Source organism: Xenopus laevis, chromosome 8L (assembly GCF_017654675.1).
Source record: "Xenopus laevis strain J_2021 chromosome 8L, Xenopus_laevis_v10.1, whole genome shotgun sequence".
Lineage (NCBI taxonomy): Eukaryota > Metazoa > Chordata > Amphibia > Anura > Pipidae > Xenopus > Xenopus laevis.
Window position 1 is genome coordinate 72,833,800 of NC_054385.1, and position 21,805 is coordinate 72,855,604.

A 21,805-nucleotide genomic window follows, 5' to 3' on the forward strand; every position below is an offset into this window, starting at 1 on the left:
GTTTTTTGTGTAATGGTTTCGCAGTTTTCTGCCAGAGTGGAATAGTTGGTTATTTTAGGGAATTTTGTGGTTTGTAGGAGGTTTTAGGGTTATTTTATATGCTCTAGTGTTTAGGCATATGCATATTATATAGTTTATTGGCAGAATCTTATACCTTGCTGGTAACTGAGATCAACTTTGCTTCCCTGGCCCTTTCACCATCTCACTGTCTAAATTCCTCTGTAAAAGTTGTCTGTGGAGAATAAACCCTTTCCCACAATACTCAAAATGGCCTCTAAGATGCTGCTTAGATTTCAGCTGTTTGCCATTGAGACCAGTCTTGACATTTAGGTGTGAAAAAGAAACACAGCTCTTTATTTGTGACATCTTTATTTGTGTCTATAATTATGTTTGTGAGACATTTTTTGAAGGAATGTGGATGGCACAGGCTCATTTTTATCTGTAATTTCTTTGTTTACTTTGTTTACTAAGTGAATTGGAGTATAGTGTTTGCTTCACAGTGTCATGATACTAGTATTTGGATTTCACATCAGTACTCCCACTTTCCCAAGTGTCTGTATTTTTTTTTAATAGTTATCCCATTTCCAAGGGTAAGGTAGGAAGAATAAATCACCTGCCCTCCAGTAGTGCTAATAGTCTAGCAAAGGCAATGACTAAGCAGCTGGAAAACAGCAGACTGTATTCATTGGGGTGTGTAAAGTAGAAACTAGCCAGAAGCAAAGTAGAACTAGCTGGTCACCTATTAGCGATGGAGTGCATATCTGATTGATTATCATACTGTAGGTTAATAGACCTGGTGCAGACAGTGTGACTTTAATTACATTTCCCCAAAAGCCTGGTTAGACTGAACTGATTTGTAGAACACCATGTAATGCAGACCTAACAAAATAAAGCAATATGGTCCATTAAAACGATTACAAGAGCATTAGGAATGTAATTATTTGCAGTTGACTTGTTTGGCCAAATGTTTAATTTGATTAGTGCCCTTAAGATTTGTTATTACAAAAATTAATCAACAAACCTGGAAACATGATTGTAAAATATCATAACGTCAAGCCAACAAGAATTCAAAATAAACAACAAAAGCTTTTAAATACCAGACAACTGCTGGCAATATATAAAAATAAAAAAGTCCTCTTCAGACAATGACCTACTAGTTTCATCCAGCCCTTGAGATTAAGTCTTAAATTGCATTCAGTATTTTTTTCTAGTTTTGTTACTGTGTAAGAATTGAGGGACCCTATAAGCTTTAAAACCCTTTTTTATGAGGTCACCATGAACATGTACCCTTATATCAAGAAGGAGTGCAATCCCACTTTAGCTTCACCCTAACTGCACAGGGGTGTGAGGATGATTTTATTTATGCAAAACTTTCCATTAATCTAATACTCAAATCTCCCTGGAGTGGGTCATGATCTTTGATCCACTATACCCTTGTACGAGATGGTGGATATAGAGCCTAAAATCAAGTACAAAGGAGAATAGTAATATTAGATGTCTCTGAATCATACTATTTTCTTGTCTTGAACTACATGGCAGCAGTTTTGCCTTTTATTTATTGAAATATTGAAAGTTATGTTCTCACTCATATTAAGACTGACCATTAAATTCACATGACTCATTCTCCTCTGTGGATAACACAGCAACCCCCAGCACATGATTAACACCTTGGGCATCCATAACTCCCAGGGGCAGAGCATAGCACACACAGGCAGAGTATGACACAAACACAGTGAGCATAGGGCAGGCAAAGTATGACACACATAGGCAGCATAGGGCAGCCAGAGCATGTCACACACAAGGAGAAAAGGACAAACAGAGTATGGCACATACAGGGAGAATATTGAAGGCAGAATACAGTAGGAGACCAAGACCACTCTAAGATGAACAGTTCATACTGTGCTACATACAGTGACACAATGCTGGTGTACCTCCAGCAATTTGTATGACGTGTGAACAGGTGAAAAATGTGGGCACTTTCAGTCTGGGTCTGAGGTGTAACAAGCTTTACAAATATATAATCAGTATATGCTGTAGACATGTTGAAAGAGTTTACCACTGTACACGGTGGACCCGAGTGCACACGCCCCAGACCTTCAGCAAGGGGAGCAAATTACCAGGAAACTTCAAAAGAGGCTGGCACAAGCCTGGAACCCACAAAGTAGTAAAGCCAGAGTCAGATAGTAAAAGGTTAAAAAAGCTTACATTTAATTTTTCCAAAAATTAAGAAGGCCTGATGCGTTCCGTGTCTACCAGGGACACTTAGCCATAGGCTGAACATTGCATACACACTATTTAAAAGAAAAATAGTCAATGGGAAGCAAGTGGGCAGTGTTGTTAAATGTGTCACTCAGAGTGACACATTTAACAGTACTGCCCCCTTGCTTGACGTGGTTCTTAATTTTTGGAAAAATAAAATGTAACCTTTTTTAACCTTTTACTATCTAACTCCGCTTTACTACTTCATGGGTTCCAGGCTTGTGCCAGCCTCTTTTGAAGTTTCCTGAGGTGTAACCATCACAAGGCTTTAGGGGAGTGTACAATTGAGGTATCACAGGTGTGAACAATGCAGGGGGGATTAAAGGTGTGAACAATGCAGGGGAGATTACTGTCAGAATTTGAAGTGGAAACAATGCAGGGGTCAGTTAATCTCAGTTCTGATACCTTTTAAACCTTACACAAAGTCAGGCAGCAGGCAAACCTTCATGTGGGGTACCACACAAGGGGGATTGTGGACTGGATGCGGCCCATAGGACGCCAGTTGCACAGCACTACTTTATGGGATATTTCTCAATCCTTCCCAAGTGGTATAAATTGCCCCAGTGTGAATAATGTACATTGCCCAATGTACATTATGTCTTAATTCTTATTATCTTATTTTTCACAGACCCACGGTAGGGGTTGTGGTAGGTCATATAAGTGGATGGTACTCTTGGGGTATTATCAAAATTGTCTTGCAAACATTGTTCACATTGGCTATAAAGTACTAGCACTCACCACATTCACAAGCCTACCCGAACTGCAGTCTATTATAGTATAATAAAGATGGAGTCATACAGATTCTTTGGTCTGAAAATTGTTGGAAGTTAAGATTAAATACTGAAATTTGCTTAAAGTAGTTACCGTATTAGGTTGCCTAGATGTTCCTATTATATCAGATTGTACCACATTCTTTCAGAGTATGCCACACATTGCATTTAGCATTGCCTAAACCACCCAGGACATGCTGTATCTGTTTGTGGCACATTGCACCAAATGGAGGATGATTTATCAGATTGCGAGGAAACTTCAGACGACTTTGGAAATCCAAAGAGATTTGTATGCCTTCCTGCTGGCGATTCGTATTCTTGCTGGCAGGAAGGCAATTTGGGGGGAGATAAGTCTTCCACAGTAGATAAGATTTGTAGCTGGGCAACTAATCTCCCCATGTGCCACCACCCTTAAAGGCTGTATTATATTGTGCCACATTGCAACAAACTGAGGAGGATTTATCAGATTGTGTGTAATGTTGTACAACCCATGCAGGCTGTATCACATTGCACCATCCACAGCAGGATTTCTTAGATTGTGTCACATTGTTCCATATGTGCTATCACATTCCCTCTTATGGACATCTTAGTTTGAAACAGACTTTGAAACAGACTACCAGCTGTCCAGCGCTGTGCCCAACAATGTTTTGAAAATTTCAAATGTTCCTCTTTGAACCTTATTACATTATGCATTGCCACTAATAAACACTTAACAGTGTATCAGATTGTGTATGTCTGTGCTAAAGTCAGATTGTTTTCTAACTGCAGGATTACCTGGGCTGTATCATAGACTGTGGGCACCTTCCTCTTAAACCTGAGCAAGTCAGCACTTTATTCTGCAATATTGAAGATATTTATGAGTTCAACAGGTAAGTTGGATACTTCTATTATGCCCCCCATGGTGTCTTCTTCATGAATGTACATATTTTGATAAACTAGTCGATAAAATAAGTAAATCCCCCAGCCCATTCCAGTGCATCTGCAGGCTGACCTCTCCACCCCCTCTCCCTTTTACAAACATGTTGGCTCTGGTTTCACAAGGAGTTTTAATAAGATACAGAGCTGGGGGTTTAAAAATAACTCCAGGCTCTTTCAGTCTGCGGTGTGGGGCGGTGTGGGCTTTTCTCTTGTGCCTGCCACATCTGGGATAGGTTTATTATGCCGTGAAAGCCAAGGTTCCCAGCACATCAACAATGTGTGACATCAGCTCAAGAACTCCTCATGTGTATGTGCCAAAGTACTGCCTGCCCCACGTATGCTCTTTGGGGCATATAGAAATATTGTCGTAGGGCTGAGGGGATCCAGAAAATGAAAGAATTATTTCTACAGAGCAGGAGAGATCAATTACAATGAGGCCCAGGGCTTCAGGGGATGTAGAATCATTATTAATGTAGTACTAATTCCACAAAAAGAGTGTAACATCCTGCCTGAATTTGAACCAGGGACCTGCAGTTTACTATGTGGTCTGCAATACCTCTGCTTTATATGAGCAGAGGTCTATGGTTCCTTGAGTTTTCAGGTAGGCTTAAGGTGGCCATACACATGCTGATGCACTGTTTAGTGAGGTCACTGAATGAATGGATTGTTGCCTGGTTTAGCCATCTATATTCTAGGCCAGATGGGGTGAAATGATTTTTTGGCCCCAGGCTAATAGAAGGATCACAATAAATAGGTTCTGTTCAGGCCTGTAAGAGAGGATCGCATCAACATGTACAATAGATATCTAGCCCATATTTGGGAGGCAATTGTGGAGGGCCCATACACAGACTGATAAGCTGCCGACACAGTCTGAAGTGGTTAAATTGGCAGCTAAAATTTGGCCATGTATGGTCTACCTATGTTGTTATTAAACTGGCCACAGGTGCTCAGACTTTATCAGATCTAGGTTAATTCCCTTCCAATTGTAGGCCAAGTTTGCTTGTGCCAGGGTGCTTTAATTTGCTTCCTGTTTCCTGAATCCCGCATCTGTTACTGTTTGCCTTACATTGGAAGTTATCTAGTTCTGACCCAGTCCATCTGACAACAGCAAGGGCCTTTTTCCTGAGTTCTGCAGCACTCAAATAGTTGAGGGCCAGACCAAAAGACAGAGGTGGCTGTTATAGGCAGAAGGTGGAGAGAAGGAAATGCTGCTGTATTAAAAAACAATCACAATCCTATGGTATGTTATAAAGCCATATACATAAAGGACTATGCCCTGAAAGGCAAATCATATGTAGTGGCCAGTTCATGAATAGACACAGAGGTCTTACATTGTGCAAAGTTCTGTGTAAGCAGTCAAATGAGCTTTCTTGGGTTATTTTATATATTTGTGGTGATTGATGAGGTACATAGTGATGCACAAGTCCCTTGTCAATGAACATCAGGAGTAAATGGGTGCTAGATGCAGCAAGGACTAATAGGTAGTTGCTGGCAATGAAAGTAGGAAACACTTCACCAAACAAGTCTTACAGTGCCCAAGAATTGCCTTACAGTGCCCAAGAATTGCACAGTACCCGAGAATTGCCTACAGCACAGCCTGATTTTAGATACGATGTGTAGTGTGTGACGAGATATTTCCTGCCTACAAAGCTAACTTTTAAACTCTCATCTGTAAACCATTAAATTTCCGGATGCTGGCTTCAGGGGAATGGATAATGCACATAATGCACATTTCGACAATTCAGATATTAATGAAACTCAGCACCTCGTTATCTGCCCTGTGCTCCAACGAACACAGAGGATAACATGAAAAGATTAGCTCAGGAAAGGGAGATGTATATGTAGGCAGGGGTTTGTTTGGGCATTTATGTTTGGTGGGTATTTCTACTAAATTAGGTAATGAGAAGGTGGTGAGAAGGGGACACAAATGAAGGACAGTTTAGAAAAAAAGTGAGGAAAGGATAAAGCAGATATGGAACAGAGACAGAGATTTGGGGAGTGTGAAAACACCAAAAAGATGTATAGTAAGAATATATGTAGGGTAGAGGGCAGATACAGGTAAAAGTAAGTGAGATACAAAAAGATACAGGTAAAAGAAAGTGAGATACAAAAAAGTTATTAGAGATAAAGATTAATTACAGAAAAACTCCCAATGCATACTGAGATCAGGACCAGATTGTATGTAAGTTAGTAGCCAATATTTTACTAGCATGTATGTGGCTGCAACTAGTGAAAATGTTGCTGTTCCCCTTGTTGTTTTAGCCATGCAGCAATCACATAGTCAAATATCAGCTGAGGTACTTTCTTATAAATATTATAACCAATACTCTTTGGTCCCTGAGTAAATACTTAAACACCAAACTCTACTATGGCCATATAAGCCAGGATATAACAATGGGGTACCAACAATGGAAAATGCAGAGATAGTTTCAGCTAGAGAAATGTTCTGAAATTCATTACAGGATGTAGGCTAGTGATGGCGATGGGCAATGGGTAAACTGTTTTTCAGACAGTAAGCACAAGCTAAAAAGTACTTTCAAAATATTAGTCATTATTCAAGTACTTTATGAGAATGCATGGGAAAGCTGACTGCTCTGGTGAGAACCATTATGATATTATACTAAATCACACTTTAAAAAAGCCTCCCATGGAAAATGACCTTTGCCTATCAGTATGTCTTCAACTTATATAAGAAACAGAGTCATGTCTTACCCTGAATTCCAACTACCCTTTACTCCCATTAACATAAACCACCTCTGTCTTACTAAGGATTTTTACCTTGCTACTGAAAACTTGTAATACAGTTAATCTGTTTCCTTTTCATTACTGTTTTCTATTTCAGAATGAAATTTCACTGAGCTAAGGGAGATCATTAGGCCCAGTCTAAAAGACAATGAGCATAAAAGGCTCATTTATAAATGTTAGAAAGGTAGAAAAGTGCAAAAACATAGAGGCAAGCAGCCCTATAAAGCAGCTTCTATAATTGATTTGTAAACCAGAAACAGTAATTTTGTACTAGAAAAAAATAATCACCCCAAATTCATGAAGTACCATTTATGAACATTGCCTATACTTTATCTGTTTATACCTTTTATTCTTCTCTCTATATTACGCACTGTTTTATCATGTCTGAGAAATGTTTACAAACAGTCAGCACATTATAAATGCCATTCTTTCTTTAATTATCAATTCCACTTCCCCATGATATTGTAACATACACGCTCATCTGACATGCAGATATGTGTTATACCATTCAAGCATATATGAAAAAGTTCCAAAAACTTTGCATGTGGATACAGTTTATGGGACCTTGTTATCTATAGTTTTTTAGCAATTAGCATTTTGTAGACTGAAAGATATTCTCTACTGAACAGGAATTATGAATTTGCCTTTTCTTTGGTGATTTGAATCTGATTTAAAATTGTTTTTAATTGCAGTGAACTACTGGAGGATCTAGAGAACTGTAACTCTGCCCATGGGATTGCTGAATGCTTTGTCATGAGGGTAAGAGAAACCTAAAGAGTGGTATAACAACAATCAACCATGAAAATTAAGCACTGCAAACAATTTTAAGAGGAGAGGTACAAGGCTTATTCCTGTGGAAGGATGATTGCGGTTACAAAGCGTGGTAGATCAAATACCAAACTTAGGTTTAAGCCCAGATGTAGAAATGTCTGCTTAATATATAAGCATTGACACAGACCTTACTGCTAGATAGGAGTGCTACCATTTCTGCCCCTTGTGGATCTGATACAACCCTTAATGCAAGGGAAAGGGGCATTCCTGTTAAATATATATTGCTGGGGGGGACACAGAATTACACTTATACCTATAAGTTAGGGAAAACAGAAAAATACTGTACAACAGGGATTTAGAGTACCCAGGTGTAATGCAGAAGAAAAGAGAAGTAGTGTAACGTTGGAGATATAAGGCCTACGTTTGGAAAAGGTAAGTTGGGGTGCAGGCCTTACTTCTAATGGGTGATGGAGGGAAAAAAACAGGCTGAAAAGTTCATATGCCAACCTAATTGCTGGGAATAGCAGAGTTCAGTAACTAACTGTAGCAAGAAGGAACAGAGCAGCTGAAGCAGCTTTAGAATCAGATCTTACTGCTGGTGATATGGTTAGCACTGATAAAGGCTTTACATTTAGACTGTGGCTAGACTCACATATTATCATTAATCATTAAACATTGTTCTTTTAAATGTATCTTCTCAATGCTGTAAATAGTTAGTAGGATTTGGCTTTTTTTGGAGCCATGGATATATTTTAACTGTCCCTAATTGCATTGTATATTTATTATTGCAGAGTGAAGATTTTGATATTTATACATTGTATTGCATGAACTATCCCAAGTAAGTCTCTTTTGTTCTGCCAGTTCATACTCGCTGTCATTTTTTATATCAACCAGGAAGGATTTAGGTGAAATACATGCCTTATTATAATGGGGTTTTGAACTGTACTGAAACTTTACATTAATTTATACTCCTTTATAACTTCCTATATTATCATATACAATAATTTTTTAATTATTTACCCACTGATCTCCCTTTAACAATAAATTTAAAGGGATACTGTCATGGGAAAAAATCTTTTTTTCAAAATGAGTCAGTTTCAGTCATGTGACTTGTGCTCTGATAAACTTCAATCACTCTTTACTGCTGTACTGCAAGTTGGAGTGATATCACCTCCCTCCCTTCCCCCCCCCCAGCAGCCAAACAAAAGAACAATGGTAAGGTAACCAGATAACAGCTCCCTAACACAAGATAACAGCTGCCTGGTAGATCTGAGAATAACACTCAATAGTAAAAACCCATGTCCCACTGAGACACATTCAGTTACATTGAGAAGGAAAAAATAGCAGCCTGACAGAAAGCATTTCTCTCCTAAAGTGCAGGCACACATCACATGACCAGGGGCAGCTGGGAAATTGACAAAATGTCTAGCCCCATGTCCGATTTCAAAATTGAATATAAAAAAATCTGTTTGCTCTTTTGAGAAATGGATTTCAGTGCAGAATTCTGCTGGAGTACCACTATTAACTGATGCGTTTTGAAAAAAACATGTTTTCTGATGACAGGATCCCTTTAAGGTTTTTTCTTAATACACAATGGCCCAGATTCAATACAATGAAAAAAAGGTTTATCACGTGAAAACTCATGGACAAGATTGAATTTGAGATGCAATTCAATTCCGAAATACGTATCTGGCTGTTTATCATGTGAAAACTCTATGGAAGTCTATGGGAAAAACTGGTACTGAATTTGGAGAAAAGTGAAAATAAATAATTTTCGTACAATGCCAATATGGACCTCTCTCAATTTGTTTATCTTATTTATCTTAATTATTCAGCTAAAGGTAAAATAATAACGGAATGAATATACTATACAACAGTACAGGTATTCTTGTCTCCATAATGTTAAGTGATGGGTAAATGTTTGATTACTACAACTTTCTATGACTTAGTATTGCCTAAAACACTCAGATAAGTGGGCACCTGCTCACTGTTCTTCGTATTATTTTCTTAACTTTCCCTTATCTCTGTCCAGCTCAGTGTCTGTCCTCCGTGAATGCATGAAGAGTGAGGAACTGGTACAATTCTTCAGAGAACGCCAAGCTAGCTTATCACACTCACTTCCACTAGAGACATATCTCCTTAAACCTGTGCAGCGTATAATGAAGTATCACCTTTTGCTACAGGTGAGGCTGTGTCTATGGTTTGCCATCCCCAACTTGTAATTGGTTTCTTGGGGTTATAGAAAAGAATTCTAAGAATTTCCCAGTACAGGTTTGTGAGGGGTTCAACTGTAGATAAATACTTTATTTGGCTTGAAGCACACCTAGCATCACTTTTCATACCTAAAATGTATTTATTAAGAAAGTCAACTTAAGTTTGCCATATATTAATCAGTCACATAACCTGAATTATATATTTGCCATATGCATAAGCTGTGCTATATTTATTTTTTAAACCTTTTCCTTCACAGGAACTAGCCAAACACTTTGATAAAAATGCTCCAGGGTACGAGGTAGTGGAGGAAGCCATTATTACAATGACTGCAGTGGCCTGGTACATCAATGACATGAAGAGGAAACAGGAGCATGCAGTCAGATTGCAGGTATACAGAGATGGTCAGGAACTAAAGATGGTCAAGTAAGGGGTGAAAAAAAGCGAAGAGGGAACAAAATTAATTGTTAAAAGAAATAGAATAGTGACAGAGTATGGGGTGGATCATGAGTGAGAGAGAATGATAGCAGCACCCATGAAGAGCTATAAAAACATGGACTATTTACTGATTCTTGAGGGTAATTTGTGAAAGGGGATTGTTGTTCAGCATTTACTATTATGAAATGATAAATATAAGAAAGAAAGAAGAAACTGGAGCGATTGCAAACAGATGCTATTTTATTGTCTATTTTCTGTGAGCAGGAAATTCAGAGCCAGTTGGTTAACTGGCAGGGCCCTGACCTCAGTGCCTTTGGGGAGCTAGTCCTGGAGGGGACATTCCGGGTGCAACGCATGAAGAAGGAACGAGCATTCTTCTTATTCAGTAAGATGCTGCTCATTGCAAAGAAGCGAATGGACCTCTTCATTTACAAGATGCATATTTTTGTAAGTTACTTAATAACCTATCCTGTACACTTATTATTGATTCCTAGCTGGCCAGTAGTAGGGCTAACACGTGAAAGGACCTTATATAAATGAGCATGGAGAATTTTCATGGTTAAATATTTACTTCACTTCAAAACAAATCCTGTATGACAAGATTATCAAGCAACATTTCCATGACTATTATCTATATAACATGTTGTACAGCGACACTTCACAGAGCTTGTCCATGCATTGCTTCAGTCCCTTTCCCTCAGGGCAACTCACATTCTAAGGTCCTTATCATCACATTCATACACACTAGGGTCATAGTCACATTTAATGAAGATTTGTGGGGGGGGGGGGTAAGCCTACCCAATTCAACACCTATGCATTTCCTACATCAAACAGGACAAAATTATTATACATAGAATTGGTATAATATTTAAGTTAGTATGGAATGTATATACTGTAAATTAAAATAAAACTGTAATTATCTTGTCATGTCTTCTGTGATGTATTGTATATGAGACTGGTTCATTGTTCTGGGATACTATACATGAAACGGACCCAGCATTTATCCTGACATGGTTCAGGGGTATTATACACGGATTTAGCTCTGTAATACCATGAAGGAAGCTGTGCAGAACACGTAACACAAAAATTCAAAAATATACAGACAAGTTCATTTGTTGAGAGTGGGAGAAAACCCGAGTACTTAGAGGAAACCCACACAAGCACAGTAAGGACATAAAAACCCTATGTAGTTTATGTCCTGGTCAGCATTGAATCCAAGACCCCTGCATTCCAAGGCACTAGACTAACCATTATTATTATTTGTATTTATACAGAGCCAACATTATCTGCACCACTGTTCATAAGGGTACATAGTATACAAATAAATAGATATATTAGGTAATTAGGACCCTTCCCACTGGCTTACAATCTATAGGGGTGGGGATGGTTGATACATAAGGTATAAAAAAAAGTATTACATTTGTAGAAATCATTAGAAGTTTATTTCCTTTATTTAGTTAGAAATGATGCAGGAAGTGGGTGGTTAGTCTATCAAAAACAAAACTAACAGTTGTCTGTTACCTTTGTTCCAGTGCTGTAACCTCTCCCTTACTGAGCATTTAAAGGATGGATTGAGTTTCCGAGTGTCTGATCTGACTATCCCAAAGCACCAGCAAGTGATCCAGGTAATTTTCATGGATCAGCTTCTTTGGACATCTTCTTAAGAGCAATCAATGTGCTAGGGTTAGGGCAGAATGCAAGTGTACAAAATATGGTTTGGTTTTAGTCAGAAAGAATATTAAAGGCATTAACTTATAAAAATGCACTCAGATGGAGTAAGACACCAAATTCTGCCAGATGGCTGAAGGAAAGAAGTTGCAACATTCACCTTTTGACTGTTTTTAGGGTCGTTATTTGCAAGGGAAGCATTATATTTCTATTTCTATTATATATCTTTTTTTGGCTGGTTTACAATCCTTCTTTATTTATATATTGTAAAAGATGTGTCTTATATTGAATGCTTTTCCCCCTTTCAATAAACGTACATTTACGTGCTGCATTTGAGTTAAACCACATAAGTTGGTCCTTAATGCTTTAAGATTAATTATTAAAGGAGCACAATTTAATATTAATTCTATTGTCGTAATCTGTAGTAATCATTAGAAGAGCTAAATGGTAGAGCCAAAAGTGCATGGAATTCCCCCTTTTTTCCCCCCCAAATTCCATCATAATAGCAGCCTGATCCTCTCCTTTATATCGTAGGCCAGAAACCAGGAAGAAAAACGACATTGGGTCCATTCAATCAAACGACTTATTGTGGAAAACCACCCAGCATCTATCCCTCAAAAGGTAACTCATTTACATTCACATTTATGCCCCTGAAATGCATTATATTTTCTGCACACATAGTAATGTACATTAATATTGGCCTGCACAGCTGTCAGGGTGGTATTATTATGTTAATTTATGCTATTATTACATATTTAGAAAGCACCAACATATTCCACAGCCCTGTACAATAGGGGGCACATTCAGAAATGTGTGGCCTTTTTGTCTTCAGCAACTTCAAATCTATCTGTAGCCAGCAGCCTGATCACAGATGTATGTATCACTATTAGAATATAAGCTCTTTTGCTTAAATGGTCCTCTCTACCTCCTGTATCAGTTATTGGTTGCTTTATATGTAAATCTGTATGTTCTATGTATACACCTAGGGGCATATTTAGAAACATTGGAGACAAACATCACTGGTGCTGTTGCCCATAGCAACCAATCAGCAATTAGATTTGAACAGTCACCTACAAGCTCGAAAACAAAAGCAAAGATCTGATTGGTTGCTATTGGCAAAATCACCTGTGATTTTAGTCTCCAATGTTTATAAATACGCCCCTAGGTGTATACATAGAACATACAGATTTACATACAAAGCAACCAATTACTGATACAGGGGGTAGAGAAGGTAATTTAAGCAAAAGAGCTTACATTCTAATAGTGATACGTACATCTGTCATCAGGCTGCTGGCTACAGATAGATTTGAAGTTGCTGAAGACCCAAAGGCCACACATTTCTGTACACAATACTGTTTGTGATCACTTATGTATATAAATTTCTCCTCACTTACTAGTCTATGCAAAAAAACTGGTCTATGCAAAAAACAGTAATAACAATCAAAAAAGGTAGCCTTTTTTTATAGGTATTATTGTTTTTCCCCCTGATAAAGACCACCTAGTGGTCGAAACGTGTAGGGACCCTTTTGTACTATGTTATTTTTTTTAGAACATTTTTTTTTTCATTTCAGTGTGGAATCCTCTTTTGTAATTTTTATTATTTCTTAGCAGTCTTATTGGGCAGTCTTTGCTAGATTTGCACCTCATGATTAATTATATGGGTGTGCGCCATCTAACCAATGCTTACATTGTTAAACTGTTAGCACTGGCATTCAAAGTCATCCAGAATTCTAGCCCATCCTGCGTTTCTAACCATTCATGCTCTGCTGATAACTTCTTTCTCATTGCAATGAAATTTCTTTTTTTTTATGCAGGCGAAGCAAGTTCTTCTGGAAAACAGCTTCCAGTGTAAGTGACACAACGGTTGTTTTGGGTCAGGGAGATTTGTATTACCACCCATATCCAGTGTATATCGATGTGTAAAATGCATTATTATATTGGGTGGCAGGGAAAGTTGCCCTCTGCATGCTAAACACCAAGTGTAAAAGGCACTTCTGGTTGTGAGACAATTTAACACCTGCCCCTACAACACACCTGTTTTTAATCACATACAGGTAAAAGACCCATGCCAACTGTAATATAATTGGTCTGCCTGTCACCCCCTGCAGCCATGCCTCCCCTCTCTTATACAGTTGGAGAGGTAGCTTTCCCGTTATTAACATTTGCCGTTGACACTGAAACTTGAGGCAGAAGGCACTTTTCAGCAATAATGCTGGATGTAAAGTGTTTTAAGTGTGCCATTGCCCTAAGAGAACATGAATTTATTTAGGTGTTAAATTGCGCCTGTGTGGTCGCGAATAGCAAAAAAATCAATAGAATGTTTTGATTCATCATCATCAACTTAGGATAAAAAGCAATTATTTCATAACAGATGTCCATAAGAAAAATATTTTTAGGGTTATTGCAAAAAATCTCTTTACAGTGAGAAATTTGCTGGCCTTATAATATAGTAAGCTAAGACTGTTGTCACTTTTTCCAGATTCCCCTGATGTACGCCTCAGCCCAGAACCTTTGAAGTCCCCGCGATTAGATGAGTTGTGGGCATTCTCCCGAAGCAGGAGGCAATCAGGTAATCATTTTAGGAAGAGTATGCCAAGCTTTGGAGCTACCCTACATGGGAAGGCCCAAAATAGTTAAATGTCATTTAGGATGGGATTTGGAGGTAATTCTATGTCAAGGTAATGGTAACGAAATTTTATATATTTCAATGAACAAATGTTGGATCACAGGAAGGGGATGTTAAACTAAAAATGTTGAAAAAGTATTATAAAGAAAGATTTAGCACATGTGTGCAAACATAATTCAGCGCATGTTAATTCTCACCCACCATTATAATCTAAAAGCTGTTTGAATTTGCTTAGAGAAAATTCTGTGCACACAGCCATCAAGAAATAATAGCTGTCAGACTTACTTACATACTCACTGCTCGCTGCAATACTTGAGACACTTTCTGGCACCACACCAAGCCAAGCAGTTCAGAAAAGTTAAGACAACTGAACACTTTAAGGTAGGGATGCACCGAATCCACTTTTTTGGATTTGCCAAACCCCCGAATCCTTAGCGAAAGATTCAGAATCCGAATTTGCATATGCAAATTAGGGGTGGGAAGGGGAAAACATTTTTTACTTCCTTGTTTTGTGACAAAAAGTCACGCAATTTTCCTCCCACCCCTAATATGCAATTTGCATATGCAAATTAGTATTCGGATTCAGCTCGGCTGGACAGACAGCCGAATTGGAATCCTGCTGAAAAAGGCCGAATCCTGGCCGAATCCCAAACTGAATCCTGGATTCGGTGCATCCCTACTTTAAGGTGCTGAAGAGAGAACTGCCAGCACACTAATACACATGCAGCCAATATATAGAAGGGCATTGTTTCACTTGTACTATTATCCTCAGTTACAGAATATGAAGCAGGTTAAGAGCCAGAAATTTTATATTAGGAATTTTTAAGACAGACTTTATTTTTCTTCCAGAGCTGCCACAGCTCATGTGCAGCCCAGAGAGGTCCAAAAAACTGTTCCCAACACTAAGCATGGACAGTGGCTCCCAGCACCGCCGTGGACGCAGACTGTCTGGTAAGTGGCAGAGTAAGTTAGTAGAGTGGTGTATTGGTGTACTATTGTATTTTCACCAAAAGTGATTTAGCCATGATAACTATTGCCAAATTAACTTCGCATTGGTGAACACATCTTTTGGCCAGGTGAAATGACTTCAGCTCAAAATTTCGAATATGTTTTTAAACCTTTCATAACACACTGAACACTAGTAATTATATTTCTCCCACTTTTCCATCTCCAATGACATGTCCCAGATTAATATGTATTTTTACTTTAACAGAACCAGCAAAAGAAATTCAGGCTGCATTTGAAAACAGTGGTGAGTCTGATTCTCCTAATAGTTATTTTGGAGATTTTATGTTAAATCTGTTTATGCAGTCCTTTACAGAGTATCAGTGTAATCCATACTACTCAAGGCTTTGCATATTTCCTGCATAATCTACCCTGTGAAAGGCTCTGTACATTCCCTGGGTAACACATCATGCACTGGTGTCTGTAGATTCCCTGTGCAATCTATCTTACATAAGGCTCTGCAGATTCCTTGTGCAATATATCCTGCACAAAACTCTGCAGATTCCATGTTTAATCCTACGTGCACAAGGCTCGATTTGACAACGCAGATGCAAATTAGCCTCCGCTTTGCTAAATCGCATTCATTGTTTTCTGGCATCAATTGATCATTTCTGGAGTAGTGATCACACCAGAAACAGTGTTAGCATTTGTTCCACTAGTTGCAAGTCTGTTGTGTGTATAGGTGCAACATACACAGGGTGCCCATACAAGGCAATGTTAATTTAATGGCTCCCTTGTATCCATATGCTCTGTACACACTTGCACCTTATTGAACAAAGTGCAATTAACTGACATTTTGATGCAAGGTGCAAGAACAGAGGTGCGTGTACTGTATCATAAACGAGACACTCTCTGACTTCAAGTGAAATAATATTGTGACTGTCACTTTGTAACCTAGGGAATTCGGTTTAGTATCAAGCATGTATGTAAACACTGTATGGATCTTTTGGACCACCCTGTTTCTTATGACTGGAGTCCACTATCCCATGACAACTGGGGAAAATAACATTTGAAAAATTGTTCAGCCTACCTTATGCTTTCAGTTTTTCAAAAACCAAAGTGCAGGGGCCTTATTTATAATAAACCATGCCCCCAGCCCTTCCAAAGAATGAGTGGAGTGTGCCAGATACTTGGTGTACAGGAAGTGATCAGCATGTGTTTATCTATGTCCAGTCATTTTTCACAAGCACTGATACATTCTGGGCAAGGCACCCACTTATAGGCACCACTAAATCACCCATTTTAATAGGTACTGGCAGAGAACCAAACATTTGGATATGCGTGTAGTTGATTCAAAATCAGCAAAGTGGCTTATTATTTATGGATTACTGTTTATTATATAAATAATGATAAATTCAAACATTTCAATACTTTGCAATATTTACAACACTTTCGTACAAAAACTCCCTTGTAAGCTATCTTTGTGGGCATATGTTTTAAGCATTGTGTAAGCACATCCCTAAATTGTACAAACTACTCATAGCTGTGCATGTGATTTGAATGTAATGTATTTGCCTCATATCTTTTCAACTGATATGAACAGCAATAGTAACTAGAATTCTTCCTGCTCTCTGTCTCATACTTTCTCCCTCATACATTCATCGTTTTTTCTTTTCTTACTACAGATTTGGTGCCAATAAAGGTCAGTAAATAATTTTTTCTCATTGCAATAGCGTTAGATTACATTTAATTGGCCGTTGATTCATTTGGCACAATTTTTTTACTTATAGATATTGTTCATTTAAACAATAGGAATTCTCTCATTGTATTTATTGTTAGAGTTTTTATGGGTACTGTTAATACATCCTGAAGAACCATTTGAGCTACTTTATCTTCCTTGGATAACTTCATAACTACAATGTCTGACCAATTTTGTTTTAACTAAAAAGCATTTTTATTAGCATTCCTTCCCTAGTGATGTGATCTTTCCCTCCCCAGCACGCCGGCAGTGAAGGAGAACTTTTCCCATCCTCTGGGTCTCTCAGGTCATCAGACAGTGTGTGCACTTTAGAGTCCAGTATCCTAGAGGTGGCTGATGAGGTATACGAGGAAGATAACTCTTTCAGCTTGCCTGAGGAAGCTCTGTCAGGGAGTCTGTCCATAACTGAGGAGATTCTGGAACTTTTGAATAAGAGAGGACTGCAAGCTGACCTGGGCATCGTGGAGAAGAGTGAGAGTCTTGAATTAACAGGGAGCAACACAGAGCCAGATGAGCAGGTATTGTGTCAGTAAGAGATGTTGTCGTAAGTAAGTGTAAGCGACATGTATCTATTCCCCATAGTGCTTCTTACATCTGGCAGTGTCTAGATCAGTTAGGGGCACATTTACTAAGGGTCGAATTTCGAAGTGCTAAAACTTGAAAAATTCTATAGTTTTTTTGTTTAAATTTAGCTGTTTCCAATCGAATTCCATTCGTTAATTCGTTCGATCCTAGAAATCGTTCGAATTGTTCGAGCGATCGAGTGATTTTAAAAAAAAAAAACTTTGACTTCTAAAAACTTAGCCAAATGTTGCCTATAGGTTCTAGAGAGTCCCCATAGGCTAACATAGCAATTCGGCAGGTTTAAGGTGGCGAAGTGTCAAAGTCCAATATTCAAAGTATTTTCAATTCGAATCAAAGTCGAATTTGGCCTATTCAATGGTCGAAGTACCCAAAAATTACTTCGAAATTTGAAGTTTTTAAATTCGAAAAGTCACTTCGAATTCACATCTACCCTTAGTAAATGTGCCCCTTAGTGATGGAAGTGTAGTGGAGATGATCCGCTGAGCAGTTCTTACCGCACTTTGGAGACCTTTTTAAGGCATGTGCAGTGTGTAAACCTAAGAATTTGATGCTCTCGACCTGCTCAATTTTGGCATCTTCAATTTGTAGAGGTTCATGTTGACATGGTCGTTTTCTGAAATCCATGATCATCTCTTTAGTTTTTGCTGTAGGTCATGTTTTCTGCTGTACTTAATAATGTCACACGCCAGCTGTCTGTATTCCTTTTTATCCTCATTCTGAATGAGGCCAAGCATGTCATCTGCAAACTGATGGTGATGGCGCATTCAGCTGTCCCTGCAGTGGGCAAAGCCGCAGGAAAGGACTGAGGACTAATGCAGGCCCGTAGGGGGATCGCAACTCCCCTCCATTCAGCAGGCAGCTTTCAGGAGTCTGCCATCTAGGAGAGTGCACCTGCGTCTCCCGATGACTCTTGCTGAGCTGCTGACACTACTGGCTGCGCGTGTGGAACGAGCCCCGCCTCTGTCGCGATTAACATGCCCTGCCACTGTCCCATGTCTGGCCACTTCCCCTACAATTATCAATAAATGTATATAAGGTACCTGAAAGGGTTATATCACAAGACAATGTCACTGATATACAAAACAGGCAAATGGCATAAATCTGGACCTAGGGATTCGCTTTCTCAACACTGTCCTCGCACACTGTGTCCATTACACCATAATACTACCCCCTATAATTACCATTTAGCTATTTTACTCAGTATGTATTAGATGCTGTTTTTTACAACCACAATTGTATGATGTTTTTAATAAATTTTAACTTGAGATGACAATTGGCTTTGTAGTGGAGAACTTTCAAGTTTATTGTATAATTGCCCTCTGTATTACTTGTATATGTATAGGAAATGTAGATCAGGCTCACCTACTTATTACATATTATGGGCAAAGTATCTGTCACAGGCCAGATTATATTTTAATTACTTCATACAAAGAAGTCTCAAGAGGCCTTCCCATATGCAGGCCCAGTATCTTTTTTGTCCACACCTAGCCCACAGGCCTTTGGTTCTCCAGCTGTTGTTGTACAGCAGCTTCTTGTCTGTTGTGCTGGGGGTTTAGGCCAGTTCAAACAGAAAAGTTCAATGGGCCCAAGTTGAGCCACGCTGAATAAGACAGAAGGTGTGCAGATGTTGCCCAGTCTATAAGATCATAGGTAACTGGACGGCTGTAGGTTAGATCTCAGTGATTTAAAGAGATGTGTGGGAAGTGCTTCAGTTGCTATTAGTTTCGAGCATAGGTTTACAGTCTTATTATTTTTTTAACTTTAACATTTTTTAGATTTTTTGGGATTTCCCAGATTGAGTTTGAACAGCCCAAACCATAGTTTCTTGTGGGAAAACTTGAGATAATTAAGTGGAAATGAGGTCAATCTCTATGCCTGATTTGGAATCTTTTGTATCTGATGGCTTTACAAAATTGACTTAATGGTCTGAGTTTTTTTGTTAAATACAATAAACTGGCACCAAACTTATAATGGCTTCCATATGTTTCCCCTGGTAAGCCTGCAGTTATTTGTTCCAGACCAAATAGGATGCTTGTATGTTAGATATCTGAATTAATATCTCTTTATGTAAAACCCTTTATGGGAAGCTTTTCTAACTTTAATTATTAGCAGAACTCTTTTGCTGTGAGTTAAAATTATAGCTCTGAAGAAAAATAATTGATTAAAAATATACATATAAAGAAAAAAAAATACAGTTCCCATTTAATATTTTACAAATGTAAGAGATATTTATTTAATAACACAGTAGAAAAAGTGTCTGCCAAGCCTACCATTTAGCCATTGAAGGGGTGGATCCAGGCCTGGATTTGTGGAAAGGCCACCAAGGCCCAGGCCTAGGACCGCAGGATTTTAGGGGGCGGCATTTTGCCCAACCACACCCACATTTGTTCAGAAACCCAGAGAATGCGCAGCAGATACAATAGTTTTATAAATTTCCTGTGCGCCTATCCCCATTGCTTCATCCCGATGAAAATTTGCTTAAATAAAAGGTAGGAGGCAAGACAGACGAACGGCACATGTAAATCTGGCCCTGGGTGGATCACAATTAATGAGATGCAGACAACAGGAATTATCTATTACATTGTCTTTACATGCTATTTACGATTTTGCAATAAAGGTATTTGCCTGATGCTTTTACATTACATTATCTGATCCCCCTTATGAGCGAACTGCCATATTTGTGCAGCAATAGTCCGTTGGCATAAGAAACTCTGCCAGGCTGAGAATGGACATTCAGGTTGGCAAAACAATTAGGTTTAGGAACTTCAAATAAAAATTACAAAAGCAGCCCTATCTGTAAAAAAGAATTAAAAGTTCATATAGGTAACATTTAGGGGCAGATTTATCAAGGGTCAAATTTCGAGGGCTAAAAAACCCTCGAATTCAACCCTCGAAGTAAAATCCTTTGAATTCGAAGGATTTTAGCGCAAATACTTTGATCGAACGATAAAATCCTTCGAATCAAACGATTTTAATCGAACGATCAAAGGATTTTTATTCGACCAGAAAAAACTTAGAAAAGTGCTGGGGAAGGTCCTCATAGGCTTACATGGCACCTCGATAGGTTTAAAGTGGCGAAGTATGAAGTCAAAGTATTTTTTAAAGAGACAGTACTTAGATTATCGAATGGTCGAATAGTCGAACGATGTTTACTTCGAATCATTCGATTCGATCGAATTCGATCTAATATGACCAATTCGATGGTCGAAGTACTTTGAAATTCGAATTTTTTTTCATTCAAATTCTTCACTCGAGCTTAGTAAATCTGCCCCTTAATGTACATTAATATTTTCAGCAGTAGTTTTTTAGTGTCAGTATTATTTTAAAATAACTTTTTGCATGATATAGAATAGCATATTCCTAGCAAATTTGCAATTGGTTTTCAGTATTTATTTTTATAGAACTATTTGCCTGCTTCTTCTGCCCCTTTTTCCAGCTTTCACTGGTCTCTGGTCACGCTGTGGCACTGTGAGGCTACAATTTTATTGCTATTGTTACTTTTTATTACTTATCTTTATATTCAGGCTTTCTCCTTTTCATATTCCTGCCTCTCATTCAAACCACTGCCTGGTTGCTACGATAAATAATGCCATATCAACCAGATAGCTGCTGAAATACCAACTGGACAGCTACTAAAATGAAAACCAATTGTTTAAGAATATCTATATCAATATATTATAGTAAAATTTAATTCAAAGGTTGAAGAACACACAAATTTCTAGGTGCAACCCCTGTTCCATTAGGAACTCCTGTTCCTCAAGTGCAGCCCATGTATGCCCATCTTAACCTGGCACAGATTCTAGACATACTATACTGTATATAGTATATAGATAGTACTATTATAGTATCTATAGTACTATAGATAAAGATAATATCAGAGCCATGCTCCCACAAAGCAGGATCATTACATTCGAGAATATAATGTTGCCTAATGAAATAAAATGTGATTTGAGGCAACATTCCAGTATACAATAATTTTTCCAAATTTTGCAAATGGTTGTTTTAAAGCTATTTGCAAATGTAATTGAAAGCAGTATCTGTTGTTCTGGTTTTGCCTCTGGAAACAGCAACCAAGTCAGCTCTAGTGGCTTCTGTTACATTGTTGTTGAA

General features: G+C 38.3%; 1 protein-coding gene across 1 annotated transcript in view; it reads left to right on the top strand.

Moving 5' to 3' along the window:
* LOC108698661 overlaps window positions 1-21,805 on the top strand; it is a 72,311-nt gene that overhangs the window by 43,124 nt on the left and 7,382 nt on the right. The window contains exons 4-17 of the mRNA XM_018230317.2: window positions 3,798-3,898; window positions 7,385-7,451; window positions 8,255-8,301; window positions 9,496-9,646; window positions 9,934-10,065; window positions 10,377-10,559; window positions 11,645-11,737; window positions 12,315-12,401; window positions 13,595-13,628; window positions 14,260-14,349; window positions 15,256-15,357; window positions 15,620-15,658; window positions 17,037-17,053; window positions 17,350-17,628. Of these exons, the coding sequence (XP_018085806.1) occupies window positions 3,798-3,898; window positions 7,385-7,451; window positions 8,255-8,301; window positions 9,496-9,646; window positions 9,934-10,065; window positions 10,377-10,559; window positions 11,645-11,737; window positions 12,315-12,401; window positions 13,595-13,628; window positions 14,260-14,349; window positions 15,256-15,357; window positions 15,620-15,658; window positions 17,037-17,053; window positions 17,350-17,628 (1,422 nt within the window). The remainder of the gene's footprint in view (window positions 1-3,797; window positions 3,899-7,384; window positions 7,452-8,254; window positions 8,302-9,495; window positions 9,647-9,933; window positions 10,066-10,376; window positions 10,560-11,644; window positions 11,738-12,314; window positions 12,402-13,594; window positions 13,629-14,259; window positions 14,350-15,255; window positions 15,358-15,619; window positions 15,659-17,036; window positions 17,054-17,349; window positions 17,629-21,805) is intronic.